Source organism: Equus przewalskii, chromosome 27, assembly GCF_037783145.1.
Source record: "Equus przewalskii isolate Varuska chromosome 27, EquPr2, whole genome shotgun sequence".
In the NCBI taxonomy this organism is placed as follows: domain Eukaryota; kingdom Metazoa; phylum Chordata; class Mammalia; order Perissodactyla; family Equidae; genus Equus; species Equus przewalskii.
In genome coordinates this window covers 40,594,438-40,608,988 of record NC_091857.1, presented here as the reverse complement: position 1 = coordinate 40,608,988, position 14,551 = coordinate 40,594,438, and the positions used below count along the sequence as shown (strand labels likewise).

General features: G+C 62.9%; 1 protein-coding gene across 8 annotated transcripts in view; it reads right to left on the bottom strand.

Annotated features, from left to right (window-relative positions):
- COL18A1 (collagen type XVIII alpha 1 chain) overlaps positions 1-14,551 on the bottom strand; it is a 110,707-nt gene that overhangs the window by 11,018 nt on the left and 85,138 nt on the right. For all 8 annotated transcript variants that reach the window (XM_070597947.1, XM_070597946.1, XM_070597948.1 and 5 more), the window contains 19 exons: positions 14,385-14,438; positions 14,130-14,288; positions 13,169-13,231; positions 12,214-12,240; positions 9,845-9,985; positions 9,121-9,183; positions 7,797-7,823; positions 7,039-7,074; positions 6,318-6,389; positions 5,922-5,957; positions 5,505-5,594; positions 4,815-4,844; positions 4,713-4,739; positions 4,367-4,429; positions 3,954-4,028; positions 3,078-3,104; positions 2,804-2,857; positions 2,390-2,464; positions 764-832 (listed from right to left, as the gene is read on the bottom strand). In XM_070597947.1, the coding sequence (XP_070454048.1) occupies positions 764-832; positions 2,390-2,464; positions 2,804-2,857; positions 3,078-3,104; positions 3,954-4,028; positions 4,367-4,429; positions 4,713-4,739; positions 4,815-4,844; positions 5,505-5,594; positions 5,922-5,957; positions 6,318-6,389; positions 7,039-7,074; positions 7,797-7,823; positions 9,121-9,183; positions 9,845-9,985; positions 12,214-12,240; positions 13,169-13,231; positions 14,130-14,288; positions 14,385-14,438 (1,188 nt within the window). The remainder of the gene's footprint in view (positions 1-763; positions 833-2,389; positions 2,465-2,803; positions 2,858-3,077; positions 3,105-3,953; positions 4,029-4,366; positions 4,430-4,712; positions 4,740-4,814; positions 4,845-5,504; positions 5,595-5,921; positions 5,958-6,317; positions 6,390-7,038; positions 7,075-7,796; positions 7,824-9,120; positions 9,184-9,844; positions 9,986-12,213; positions 12,241-13,168; positions 13,232-14,129; positions 14,289-14,384; positions 14,439-14,551) is intronic.

Here is a 14,551-nt window from a genome sequence, read left to right as displayed (position 1 = left end):
AGATGCTCTAGAGCCAAGGCCACCACCCACCCAGGGGTCTCTGAGCCCTGAGGCCCCAGACCCTGTCTGCAAGGTCACATGGGGAACCCGCTCCCAGACAGGGGTGCAGATAAGGGCAGGGAGAGAACACGGGGTTTGGTGTATGGAGCCGTTGTCCTGATGAGACCGGCCCCTTGTGAGTCATGCCATGTCCCTGAGCATCGTGAAATGGGGGTGTCTGCCCCCCAGGACCACAGGGCTGGGAGCTCTGGGCTCAGACTCTCAGATCATAGAGCCCTCCCTTCCCCCAGCCTTACTTCCCCCAGCCTTACAGCCAGACAGCGTGTCTTCTAATCAACTGCCCACCAGGTGCAGCCCACAGACAGGCAGGCCAGGTCCCCCACCAATCCCTCCCAGAAACACCCACCCTTCCCAGAAACACCCACCCCAGGGACATAGAGGCCATGGTTCAGGCTGCCTCTCCCTGGGGATCAGCTCCTCCATGAGGGTCAGCCCCTCCCTGGGGTCAGCCCTTCCCTCAGGGTCAGCCTCCACCTAGGGGTCAGCCCCTCCCTGGGGGGTCAGCCCTTCCCTGGGGATTAACTCTTCCCTAGGGGTCAGCCTCTGCCTAGGGGTCAGCCCCTCCCTGGAGGTCAGCCTCCACCTGGGGGTCAGCCGCTACGTGGGGCTCAGTGGTGGGGATGGGAAGGCGGCAGCTCCTCCGAGGAGCAGTGTAGGGAGGAGGGTAGGGAGGCGATGGTACAGCAAGTGATGGGTGACTCACGTTCGTGTCGTAGACAGGAGTCCCAGGAAGGCCTGGGGGCCCTGGGGGCCCCGGGGGGCCAGGCAGACCCTGCATGGGGAGGACAGAAAGTTCTGGTCAGTCATGTTCACAGCTGGGCCATCGACACCAGCCAGGGTGGCAGACTTGGGAGGAGCATCTCTAAAAATCACAATAAAACCAGAAAACTGAATGCGTCTGACAGCATAACCGAGGAAGTGCCCAGTTGGCTCTGTGGTCCCGGGTCCCTGAGGACAGAGCTGTCCCCTCCTGCTTCCAGGATAGTCATGCTCAGAATGTTCCTGGGAGATGAGCAAGGGCGTCTGGACTGTATGTGAAGGTGGACACGCCACCCGCATGGCCGTGAACTGGAGACCCTTCCAAGTTCAGCTGTGTATTTCCAGGTGAAAGGGCGCCCCAGGAGGCCGCGGCCAGCTTTAGGCTGCGTGCGTGAATGAACCTGCGTGTATCTACTGACTCTCGGAAAGAGAGCAGGTGGCATCAGAAGTACTCAGGCTGAAAGTGAGAGCCCACTGAGCACAGGCGGGGGCTGGGGTTCGAAGGCACCGTCGGGACAAGGCAGGACGGCAAGCTGTGCTTCTCTCCTGCCATGCATCACTCTGCGGGACTGGGCACCTTCGCCACCCACCCGCCGCCCTGTGGTCACTCCCCAGGCCACTGTCTCACTGTGGCCGAGGAGGGAGAGGCTGGAGGTAGGACCGGAGCTGGGAGCTCGGGTCCACAGAGGGGCAGGAGGGCACGGAGCCCAGGCCCCTTAGAGGCAGCAACGAGGGGCGTGTGCACGCAGCCACCTCACACCCGCCTTGAACCTCCGGAGCCCGTCTTCCTTCTGACGAGCGTGACCTGCTGTTCCAGCGCCCCTTCAGGACTCGGCCAGATGCTGCCCCTGGCTCTTGATCTTTCACATGCTGAGAGCCAGTCTCAGTCCAGAAGAAGCAACAAAGCCTCGAGGAGGAACCAGCAGCGAGGAACAAACCAGAAGAGGAGATGGCCTCAGGACCACGTGTCCCCAAAGGCTGGGCTCGCGGAGCAGGAGGGATCGGTCAGGGAGGGCCGGGCGGGGGCCGGGGCCCTGACCCACATCCGACTCACACATCCAGGAGGACACCCATGGCGTGCAGGTCACTGGGCGCCTGGTCGGCTGAGTCAGGGGCAAGTGCTGTCTGGACGGCAGCTGTCTCAGGCAGACGATTAAAAATGCCCCACCCTGCTGACGTGACTGAAACACAACCCATGGCTCCAAAGACGGTAGTTACCGAAAGTTATAAAGTGGTGTCGAAAGACAAGGACCCCCGAGGCAGGGAGGGGGCCGGCCCAAACCCACGCCGGCCTGGACGCCCTTCCGAGAACAGCATGCTGGGCTTCCGTCCGGGGCCTGGGTTGTATGTGTGTGTGTGTGCACGTGTGTGCGTTTGCACATGTGCGTGTGTGCACTGTGCACCTGTGTGTGTGGGGGGGTGCTGTGTGTCAGAGGACCAGCACGAAGTGGTCACACCCCAGTGCCACTCAGAAGCAGCTCCCACAGATGAAGTGCAGGCCCTGAGGACATTCCAGCTGTGCCATTCCAGGGCCCTGAGGACATTCCGGGGCCCCTCGAAAGACACTCACCTTCATACCAAACCTGACGCTGGCGTCTCCTGGCTCCCCTTTCTCCCCTTTCAAGCCGTTCATCCCGGGGCGACCCTGGCACAGAGCACAGTGGTGGGGACAGTTGGCCAGCACTTCGGCCTCGGCTGGTGCCTCAGTCCCCAACCCCAGCCTCACACGCCCCAGCCCTTGGGCCCTGGGGGTCTGGCCCTGCAGCTCCTGCCCCAACCCAGGGCCTCCTTGGGGTGTCTGCCCCTTGGGGTCGAGGGGCCTGTGAGCAGGGCCCAGGAATCCCTTGCCCACGTCCTGGAGAGCTCTGTGCTCAGGCAGGGCTGGCCCCTGGGAGGACAGTGGAGGAGTGGCCATCCATCCCTACTGGGCCCCGTGGCTCTGAGCCCGCTGCCCACACACACCGCACAAGACCCCTGTCCTTACCGGCCGTCCGGGGAAGCCAATCTCTCCCTTGTGCCCAGGCCGTCCGTATGGCCCCTGCAGAGGGGAGGAGCCCCATCTCGGTGAGCAGAGCCTGGTCCCACTGTGGGCCCCGGCCCAGCACCTGCCTGCGCTTTAAAGGTGCAGCTGGGAGGTCAACTCGGGCCGCCCGTGCCCGCTCAGCACCAGGCGCTGACAGGTGCCTCGGGTAGCCTTGTGTGACCTTTCAGACGGCAGTACACGTGTGTTCCCTGTGGGAAAGTGGGGGCATACTCACCGGGGGTCCTCGGAAGCCGGGCTCACCCTGAACAGAAAACCAGAAGGCACATCAGGTCACCCCCACTGGGCAACCCTTAGACGGGTCTCACTGCCCATCTGGAGGCCCCAGGGAACGCCTGAGGCTCTGACAACACCAGGGGAGAGAAGGCTAGGATTGGGACCTGTGTCCCAGGGGTGCATGGACAGGGTGCACCCTGGGGGCCCGGAAGCTTGGGGGCCCTGCCCGTGCAGTACCCTGGCCGGGGTCACTACAGGGCCCCACCTCACATGTGACGCCGGGCAGTACAAGCAGAGAGCTCTCTGGGCCTGGGGATCCAGGGACTCACGGCCCATCCCCAAACAATCCTGGGAAGCTGGGGACCCCCTGCAGGCCTGCCCCCAACGGCCACCCGACCCAGGCCCAGCTCCTCCCCAGGACACTCCCCAGGGGCTGTCTGGGGGGGCCACTTGCCGGGAGGGGAGACCCTCAAGAGGCCCACAGCTGACCTCAGCCACACTCGGCTCCCTCCTGAGGAGGGAGGTCAAGACCCCAACCCCAGCAGTGGTGCCCCCAGAAGAGGCCAGAGACACCTGGACAGCACAGGGCCAGGCTGCTCCCACTGGGCAAAGCCTGGGAGCCCACAGCCATGGTCCCCGAGTGCCCTCAGTGGCAGAGGCCGACCAGGGGCCATGTGGGCTCCAGGGGACCTTGAGGACCCTCCCAGTGCGGCTGCGAGAGGGGAACAGACAGGGAAGGTTCCAGAACCCTGCTAGAGACAGTCTCTTACATGGGGTCAGGAGCCACCCCCTCTCAGGAAGACAAACGCTCTGTGCTGCCCCCATGACCCCCTGCCCACAGGAGGGACGAGAAACAAGGCCCAAGGGACCGCCTCACCTTGGCTCCTTTCTGGGAGGCGGTCAGCACTCCGCCATCGGGGCCAAAGACTGCACCCGGCTCACCCTTCTCGCCCTGGAAGAGTAGGAGGAGTGGGGCCTTGCACCCACCATGGCGAGGCCCCACCTCAGGGCTCCAATGGGAGCCCCCGGCATGGGGTGAGGGGGCCCCCTCTCAGGGGCTCTGTGATCGGGGGTCTCAGCCCAGAGCCTCCAGAGAAGTGACCACAAGGAGAGCCCACGTTGGAATCCATCACACGCTCCAGGTCACAGCTCCCCACATGGGACATCTGCAGGTCAGCCGTGGGGGCACCCAGGTCCCCCCCAGCCCGGAGGGGTCACCTGGGTGAACCAGGACTGCCCCTCAGTGTCACAGAGGGGGCTGTTCCTGTAGACGGTGCCTGAACCCCTCACCTTGGGTCCTGGGAGGCCCTGCTGGCCTTTGGAGCCCAGGTCTCCCTTCGGCCCGGCTGGTCCCTGCGGGGAGACAGGCAGGAATGAGGGGCCATAGCAGTGACCCCACCTCTGCGATGGCTGAGCATGCCCACTCCCAGCACGGCTGCCTGGACAGCGCCCGCCCTGAGGTCCTGACCAGTTATGGCCCGAGGAGGGCCTGCCCCACCCCCACCCCCACCCCCACCCCGGACCCCGGGGGCTTCTGCTCCAGTGCCAGGAGCCTCTCAGCCTCTCGGGTGCCACCAGTGCCGGGCTTGCCTGGGGCTCCCGGTCAGGGCAGGGGCGAGGCCACAAGGTGACTTACGGGAAAGCCAGCGAGCCCGGGGCGGCCCTGCGGGAGAGAGGACAGCGTCAGCTCAGGCGGACGCAACGGGCACGCGCGGCTCCCCGACAGGATGGCACCTACCTCGGGTCCTGGCACGCTGGCCACTGCTCTCTATGTGTAAGTCGGCAAAAACACAAAATCATGAAAAAGAAAGGAAAACCACATTTGCAATTAAAACCCCACTTGTGTGCCACCATCACAAGATCAGCAACACGACACCAGGAACTAGACGTGAAGGAAACTTTTCTTTCAACTGTCTTTCCGGCTCCTGCCTCAAGCTCCTCAGATAGAAGAGAAGCTGCTCCTGCACCGTAGAAGCTTCCGGTGACCCTGGGACCGGGGACCAGTCCCCCACCTCCCTGTGCTGTGTGCAAAGGGCCAGAGGGGAGAGGGCACCTGGAAAGCCCGGCTCGATGACCGAGATGCCTATAAGACTCAGCAGAGAGGGAGGCTTCTCTGCTCACAGTTTCTGCTACAGAATTTCCGATTCTCTCTAGACACCCAAGCATGCATCCTTTTTCTCTTTTAAATAATGAAAAAGTCTCAGCAGAAGGAGACACGGTCTCTAGTTCTGAATGAACCAGCAGACTAGAAACCCCAGTGTCTGTGGGAGTCACACTACACGGGGAAGGCTCGCGGCCCTGACCCGTGGGCTCCCAGTCCCACTGGAGTCAGAGTGTGGCCCAAGGCCATCAGGACTGGGCCTGCACCAGCCGGAACCAGTGCTGGGGGTCCAGGCAGAGTGCGTGCCCACCCATGCAGTGTCCTTACGTCCTGCTCCGACACGTAGACGACAGGCCCTGGGGGTCCAGGGGGTCCAGGGAGGCCTGGCTGCCCCACTCCGTCCTTCCCTGGGTCGCCCTGGAAGAGAAGCCAGTGTCCAGCACTTGGATTGATTCCAGGGGGTGCACTGTGATGGCGGCTCTGGCAGGGACCCCCAAGCCCACGCAGGACTCGGAAGGGGATCCCGGAGCCCAGGAGTGAGCAGATGCTCAGGGCTGAGGACCGCGGCCCTGAGAGCTTCTGCCCCAGGCAGGGCAGGCTCCGAGCCGGGGGCCCTGCACACCAGCCCTGAGACCGCCCCAGACCTGAGGGTCTCCGCCCCAAGTCTCCAAGGCCTTGTGGGTGGCGTGGGGTGGAGGGCAGCCCGCCTCCCAGCCTGTGGCCCCAGCCCATCCCCCCACTCACTTTCTCTCCCTGGGTCCCTTTTTCTCCTTTTGGCCCCTGTGGAGACAGGAGGGAAATGGTCATGACAAAGAGAACACCAGCTTCCTCCCCTAAGACCTGGCACCACAGAGACCGGCTCTGGACGAGGACGTGGAGAGCTCCTCCTCCTCCTCCAACCAAATGGGGCCCGAGGGGGGCAGGGGGCTGGGGGGGGGAGCCGGGCAACTGTAGGAAACCCCCTCAGACAGCTGGGACCTCCACTCACGTCCCACAGAGCCGGGGTCTCCGGGCCCCTTGGGGTACAGAGAACTGGGCCAGAGACCCCCGGAGACCACACTGAGGTGCCAGCCCTCACCCAGGCACAGCTCCTTTGGGGGTGCCACCCCAAACAGCCCCGGGCCCAGGGCGGTCACTCACCTGGGCTCCAGCCGCGCCCTCTCTGCCGGGGAGGCCGGGGAACCCGGGACCTCCATCTGCTCCGACTTCTCCCTGCAACGGACACAAGGAGGGGACCACATGTCAGCCCACGGCCACGAGCCACAGCACCCGGGGAGGTGACCAGGCTGGGGTTTCCGTCGGTGACTAGCTCACACCCCTGAGGGCAATTCAACCTGATTACAAGTGTGTGCCTAGGGGGCTGTGGAGGGGAGGAGGGGCCGGGGGCAGGGGGCAGTCAGACAAATTATGCGGCTCCTGCAAGTTACTCGATGGAGCCAGGAGGAGGACTGGGGGGTGGGTGCCCTGTGGGAAGGGGGATGGCTGAGGGGAGAGAGTGTCTTGCAGGAGGGGAGCTAGGGGTGGCAGGTGCCCTGGGGGGTGCCCAGAGGAGGTGGGTGTCCTGGGAGGTGCTCTGGGGGGTCCCCTTTGGAACAAGCATGTCAAATTCTGAGGAATAAAGTCAGGGCCGACACGACACAGGAAGGACCAGAGGAGGGGGGCTGGCCTGGAACGGAGCTTGGTCCCGGGCAGGCCTCCGAGCTCAAGGCCATGCTGGGCCTCAGGGATGAGCCCAGTCCTGATGGGGCCGAGGGAGCCACAGCCCAGTCAAGGGTTCTGGCCTCAGCCTGGGGACCCCCTGCCCCTCAGACCAAGGCTGGTCAAGACCACCCATTTCCTGACCCTAAGGAAAGGTCCTTACCTTAGTGCCCGGTGGCCCAGCTGGTCCAGGATCCCCCTAAAGTGGATAAGAGGCTCTGTGAGTGCAGTGTGCAGGCCAGCCCACCACAAGGCCACCCCTCCTCTGGGAGGAGGGAAGGAAAGGGTCCCCCCGCTCAGAGAGCCAGTCTCATCCTAACGGTACGCAGCCTGGACTTTTCTGGAAATTGCCCCACACCTTCCATCATTTCACTCCAAGAAGCTGTTCCACAGAGATGACTTCATTTTTAACAACTTAAGAAATCTACTAAGTTGGTCCTTCTAAAAACTCAACCTTTTGAAATGTCTCAAAGTTTTTGCAAATCAGAGCAAAACTCCAAAAGAAGCAGGTGCAACGGCAGCAGCTGATCCTACGTGGACCCTGCGCACCTTGAACCCGAGGTGGTCCCACCCGCCCTTGCCACCAGGGGTCAGGGGGCTGGTGTCCTCCAGGGGCAGGGAGCAAAGCCAGGCGGCAGGAAGATGCGGGAGGCTGCCCCCGAGGGTAGGGGGTCCCCCCTAAGCCCTTGTACCCCCAAGTCAGCAAACACTTCAGACACGTGAAGCCAGGGGTCACGATTCCCGGAGCCTCAGAAGACGGGTGGGCGCCACTCCAAGACCCGCAGGCTCCGGGCAGTGGTGCCCGCTCCCCGTTAGGCTTCCCTGCATTTTGCAAACTCCCCTCGAGGAACTCGGGCCCTGAAGCGGTCAGTCCCAGCTAGGAGGGAGGGTGCAGCCTGGGCTGATGGCCCTCTCACTGACCTTGACTCCAGGCAGGCCGGGCGGTCCCTGTGCGGGCAGAGAAGGAGAAGCCCCATTAGTGCAGCGCTGGCCCCGCGGGGGACCTCTCTCCCCAAAGAAAACAAGCCTCCCCCATGCTCAAAGCTCTGACTGAAAAGGGAAGAGCCTCGAGTTTGTCAACAGGAGCCAGCACAGCCCTGAAATCCCACGAGAGGATGGCCTGTCTTCGCACCACCTAGAGCCCCAGAGACGTCATTCGAACCACCTGAGCGGGAGTCACCCCAGCTGGCGCCTTCAGCACAACACCAATAAACCTGCACTTTATTCAACTGAAAATGCATGCACCTGAGCAGACAGGATGCTGCCCAGGGCCCTGGCTGGTCTAGCCACACTGTGACCCCCGAAGTCTCCATCACCTCTAAGGTCGTGAAACAGCCTGCCGACCCCTCCAGAGGTCAAGGGGCACTGCAGCTGTGTACTTGGGCCTAGAACCCTAAAAAGAGGACCCGTGCCCCCTGACCTCGCTGCTGTCGCCCACAGGGTCCTCCCCTCCTTCACATCACGGTGACAACAATTCTGTCACTTCTGGCTCACATGTCACCTGACGCCAAGTGCCACTGCCACAAACCAAGATCTTTAAATATACGAAAGGAGGGCACTAACTTAAAACGGGGGACCCATCCTCGCTTACTACAGAGTTGGTTTCTGCCCAGTGAAAATTCTCGTTAACGGTGCTGAGAATAGGAATCTGTCCCACTGCGCACTCCTGCCGGGCTGACTCCCAGGGGTCAAGCTGGACACTGGTTGAAGGTCTTCCCCAAGTGTCCCGGGCAGGGGCTGTGACGGCCCAGGGGCTCCTGAAGGAGGAAGCGCTGGCTCCACGGCCACGCGGGGCAGCTGCCTGGCCCAGGGACGTGCCCCTCACGTCTGTCTCGTCTAAGCCGCAGTTACTTCGTGACGCCAGTGGCTTCAGCTGACCCCCATCCCAACCAGGGCACACGTCCACAGCACGCCAGGTGGGACTCATAGGAACGCCCCATGTCATTTAGCCAGAACTCTACTCGGCAAAAGTCTGTTACCTCCTAAAATTAGAGCTATGAGAGAACTCAACGACTGATATTCCCCTAAAAGACTCATCTTTCAGGGCCCATCCTGCCCCACGTCATTTATCTCGACCACCAGAGGCACTGCGCCATTTTGAAGACTCGATTCTATTCTCTGGGGCCCCCAGGATGGACAGGGCCCTGGACTCAGGCGGCCTTGCCGGCTCTGCAGGGCTGCGCCCGGTCCACTCGGGCCAGCCCCGGGGACGCCCCCCTGACCAGGCCCAGCTCGCGGGCAGTACCTGTGGCCCGTCAGCACCTCGCGCTGTCGACCAGAAGGGTCCCCCGGAGCCTTCCATGTCATCCTGGAGGAGAACCCACGAGGGACACTCAGATCTGCGTCTCTTCTTGAAGGAAGAGATCGCTCCCTGAGGCTGGCCACTGGCCCGAGGTGGACACCCGGCCACACTGAGCGGGGCGGACTCCAAGGGCTGGGGTCGCCTGGAAGCGACCATGCTTCGTCCTCAGTAAGAACGGTCTGCTGCCTGCAGGGCCCTGTGGGGTGGGGTGGCCCCCACTTGGCCTCTCTTGGGTTCAGGTTCCTTACACCTGGTCTGAGCTGCACTGGGGGCCTGGCCACACAATGCTGTTTAGTTTCCGTTTGTCCCCTTTGAGCATCACGCACGGGACATGATCCCTGAGCAGTGACCGTTTGCAGATGTGGGCCTGCTGCTCCCTCCCAGTGCCCTTGGCTCCACCAGGGGGCACTGTCCAGGAAGAGACGCGGTCAGGAGACACGGCCGGCCGTAAATACCCTGCGGTCAGTGCGCTCTGCAGCCAACCAGCCTGTCCTGCTGGGCCAGCACAGCCCCTCAGGGCTGAGACCAGAGACTCCACCACGGGGCCAGGGACAAGCCCAGGTGGAGGGAGGACGCCGGTCTGGCTGCTGCTCGGAAGTGCCAATCAGGGTGGGGTGCCCCGAGGGAGCTGTGGGCTTTCTGGGGGCCAGGAGCAGTCGGTACTCACAAACCCTGCGGCGAGTCCTGGTCCCGGGGGCCCCGGGAGCCCGGGGGGCCCTGGAGGCCCCGGCGGCCCAGCTGGTCCGGGGGGTCCTGCCAAGCCGTTCTCGCCAGGAGCGCCAATGGGGCCGGGGTCTCCCTTGTTTCCCTGCACAGCGGGGAGAGGGGATGTCACCACTCTCGGCCACCAGGGTGTTGGCTAAACCCCAGTGCGCCCACATTTCCCTACGATGCTTCTTACAGATCTGAAAAGCCAAAGACCCTACATTCCAGGAGGCACGCAAACCCCACAGCACCCGCTTTCCATCCGACTTTAAGAAACGATTTCATCCACTTAAAAGAAAACAACTGAGCGAGAACCACAGATGCAGGCGCCTGACACACGTTCCAGGGGAGCTCAGTGCTGGTGGTTTGGGGCACACTGTGCACGGAGAGCACACGGGGCCCAGGCTTCCCGACGAAGGGATGGAGAGCAAGAGGGGAGGAGACAGGAGGGCCGAGAATGAGTCGGGGGCTGCCAGGACCCTGTTACCACCAGAGGGTGGGGTCAGAGTGGGCACCAAGGCCTCAGGGAGGAGCGGGAGGGCCGGGAGGCGTGCGACATGGGGCTCTAGTCCCACGAGCGTCTGTGACACGCAGCCCAGACAGCCTGGCCGCTCAGAGTTCGAGGGTCCCCAGGGCCCAGCCCAGTGTGTGGGAGGAGGGGACACAGGGACGTGCGGCAGGCAGGCCCTCTGCAGAGGGCTCAGCTCCACGCAGGGACAGCCCTGAGGCCAGGGTCCACCTACCCATCGGCCCAGCCCCACCCCTTCGAGGCCACCTAACCTCCCTGAGCCTCAGGCTCCTGGTCTGTAAAGGACCGGTTTTCTGCCAGGCTGTGGGGGGTGCTGAGGCCACTGGCCGGTAGGGAGGGCAGGAACGGGACCCGCTGCACTGTTCCAACAGCAAGTCCATCTGGACGGAGTGCCACCATCCCACGGCCCGGGCAGCGCCCACCACAGTCTCTCCTCCCGGGGCCTCCTGGAACCTCTCTCCACTTGGACCCCACAGCCAGTGCCATGCCCTCCTCGGCCCCTCCAGTGGGAGTCCCTTCGCTGCCCCCACACCCGTCCTCTGCAGGCGCCCCATCTTCCATTGCCACCTCCCCGAGGGAGCGTCTCTGTTACCTCTTGGCTCCACTTCCACCTGTTTTTATCTAACAGACATCTAACATCCGCTTCGCCCGAGGGCGAGTTTGACCAGAATCTTGGTCGGGATCCCAGCCTTCCATCCTGTTATCGTGTTTAACATCTCACCTAATTTCTGATCTTTAACAAGTTAAGGTTCCTACAAGACAGTTGGTTCTCTGAAACCTCTCTCTAGTCTCTTTTTTTTTCTTCAATTTGCTACTCAGTTTTTAACTGGGTTGGAGGGGTCTGGAATTCTTACTGAAGTTACTCAAGCTTCTTCTAAGCCTGACTCATCTTCGTATCTCAAGATCTAATGCTGGCGTTTGGGATCTGGACCATAAACGTGATCACTCGCTTCCACGGGCCGGAACCTGGTCTCGTCTCTAATGCCTGATTTTGTTCCCGCTGTCTCCTCTCCCTCGTTTTAAACCTCATCAAGTAGGATTCCTGGCTGATCCCCGAAGACTGTACCTACACGAGTGTGTGCATATGTTTACACACACACGTTTCTACTCTGCACCTCGTCTCTTCCTCGAGGCCCCTCCTGACCGTCTCATCCATCGTCGCCTCTCCCTCCCTTTCTCCCCACGGCGTTTTCCTAGTGGACCCCGAGCCTGGAGCTGCGCCACCAGCTTCTGTCAGTGACGCCCCTGTCACTTGCTGGGGAAGCTTCTGGTTAGTGCTCAGCAGGTGTGGCCCTGGGGAGCTGGATTCTCCAAAGGGACCCCGGGGCTGGCTGTGGGGGGGCTGGCACAGACCCAGCAGTGAGGCCCAGCCCTGGGATGGCCTCCTAGGACCAACTCTTGTGTGACAGCATGAAGGACCCCCTCTGGGGCCCCCGGCAGCACCCCAATGTCTGGCATCCTTCTCCCTCCTCCTAAAGCCCCTGGGGAGCCGCTTTATAGTGTAAGTTTTCACTGGGAGCTTGTTTCCAAAGGGGTCGTCAGCTTCTAAGCACATCTGGTCTCATTTCATCCACAGACCAGGACTCGAGTGGAAGGGACCATGCAGGACAAACGGGATGCCCGCCGCCAGCGCTGGTGGGGCGGACGGAGCCGGGGCTGCAGGCCTGACCCCACCATCAGGCCCAGGAGAGCTGGCTCCCTCGGCCGCCAGCACCCACCCTGCCCGGCCCCCTCCCAAGGGCGCTTCCACCCAGCGGTGGATCCCATCTGGAAGAGCACAGACCCAGGCAACCTGTCTGTACCTTAGGTCCTGGGGGGCCGGCTTCACCCTGCGGGAGAGACAGAATAATTAGCACAAGTCAGACCAACATGCAGCCAGCGAGAGAACAGCAAGCAGCGCTCCACTCATTCTACCCCACCCCGGGAGGTCTGGTTTATGCTGACTGAATCGTCTCGGATTTTCCTCCCTCCGGGTCTAGGAGCCCGGATGCCTGACGCGCCACTCCTGGAAGACACAAGTCTCAACTCAGAGTGTCTCCTCTTGGCCCCAGGGCAACTCTGTGGTCCCCGCCATCACCCGTTTCAGGGGGAGACGAAGGCCTGGGGAGGCCTGGGGTGAGGGGTCAGGACTGACCAGCTGCCAGGCGCCAACGCTTCCCTCAGGGAGTCTTTGAGCTCAGTTGGCAGCAGAGACGAGCTCTGGGCACAGGAGAGGTCCCTTAAATACCCCCTCCGCTCAGCCCAGACAGCCAGGGGCTCCCGGAAAGTTTCAGGGGGGCATCGTCTCCCAACGGTTGCAGAGCACCTCCCAGCCATTCACTGAGAAACCTCGTGGAGACCACAGGGCTGTCAGAGCCTGTGCAGCCTCGAAACTTTCTCCATTATCAATGTAAGAGAAATTGAAACTCGAAAAACATTTCTAAATCAGGAGAAGAATCATTCTCCAAAAAACCCGCTAGTCCAACCATCGTGAAGCAGCAGGGACGAGGTCCTGGCTCCTTCACGCGCCCTAGCCGGCTGCGTTCCCAGCGACTTCAGGAGACCGAGGCCCCGGCCGTGGGACCGTGACTGCAGCAGCCGGTGACGGCCGGGTGTGGAGCAAAGCCACCACAGCCTCAGGCATCACCACACTTGTGGCATTCCTCCTCCACGAAGTCACCAGGACCATGTCCGCAAATATCTGGGGCTGGGTCACTCTCTGGCCACACCACGTGGCACCTGGTCACCTCCACCCCTGGCGCTGGGGAAGTGACTTACGAGGCTGCCTTTCTGGCCGGTCCCTCCTGGCCGCCCGTCTCTTCCTGGAGGCCCTGGGGGTCCCTGTGGGGAGAAGGGCAGAGTGTGGGGCCATGTGGGATTCAGGGGCTGAGAAGGATCCTGGGTTAGCAGACGACCACCTGGGTGTCCACTCATTTCCAGAGACCCGAGGACACCGGAACGTTCCCCAGACACGGCCCAGAGTCCCGGCTCACAGGAGACCCGCTCACGGGAACGCGGTCGAGAGCTCAGACGGCTCTGCTCAGGTGTTTAATTTCTTCCCTTTCCTTTTTTAAGACGTTTTTGAGTTGCTGATCAAACTGGGGAGGATGAGAAGGGCCGCCAGACCCCGTGCTGAGGGGGGCCGCCTCACTCGCTGCCGTGGGGACTTGCCACACTGGGGGGCAGGCCGTCAGTGGGACGACCCCACACTCTCACTGGATGGTACGTCCGCGGCATGTCACCCAGTGAAAACCAGGCCACACGCACCTGGTTCACGTGGCCCGATTACAGCGGCCACACCTGTGGGCACCCGCCAGGCCACTGTGACCCCAGTGCTGGGTGCAGGGGGCCGCCAGGGCTCTGAGGCAGGGCCGTGACAGTGAGTCGGCTAAATGTGGGCTCCTCAAGGCCCCAGGGGCCTCCGGGCAGCGGGACCCACCCCCGACCCTGTCAGAATCGTTCCCAGAGTCAGCCTGTGGGAGGTCAGCCAACCCACTGAAGGCCAGAGAGGGCTGGGGCGCTACGTGTGGTCACCCAGCCGTCAGCCTTGCAGGTTCCTCCCCACCCTGGGGCCAGAGCCAGGAGCCCCCTCCTTGCCAGGATTCAGGGAGCGGTGGTCAGGACAGGGGAGTCCAAAGGTGGGGGCCTTGTGCTCAGACAGGGGAGAGGCCCCACGCTGGGTGTTCACCCCCTATTCGTGGCCGAATCCCAGAGGGGACAAGGCGGGGGCAGGCCTTACCGGGGGTCCGGGGAGCCCGGGGGGCCCCTCGCGCCCAGGCACGCCGGGGAGGCCTGCAGGTCCTGGGACGTCTGAGCTGTTCATACCGAAGCGGCCTGGCTCTCCAGGCAGGCCTGGGACGCCAGGAGGCCCGGGGGGGCCGGGGAAGCCTCGTGGGCCCTGGAGACGGCAAACACAGAGGGTCAGGCCCACAGCACCTACCAGGGCCGCCTCCCCGGGCCTCGTCCACTGGCCGCTGGGCCAAGGGATACTCACCCGGAGGGTCTCCAGGTCGCCGCCGAAGCCAGACCCCTCCATGTCAATGAAGGTCTGAGGGGGAGAGCAGGGACACGTCCCCAGGGGCCCAGACCCCTGGCCCGGCTGGCCCACATCCCCCCCGCAGCCCGCTCGCCCCACGAAGGGTTGCACCCTGAGCACCGCTC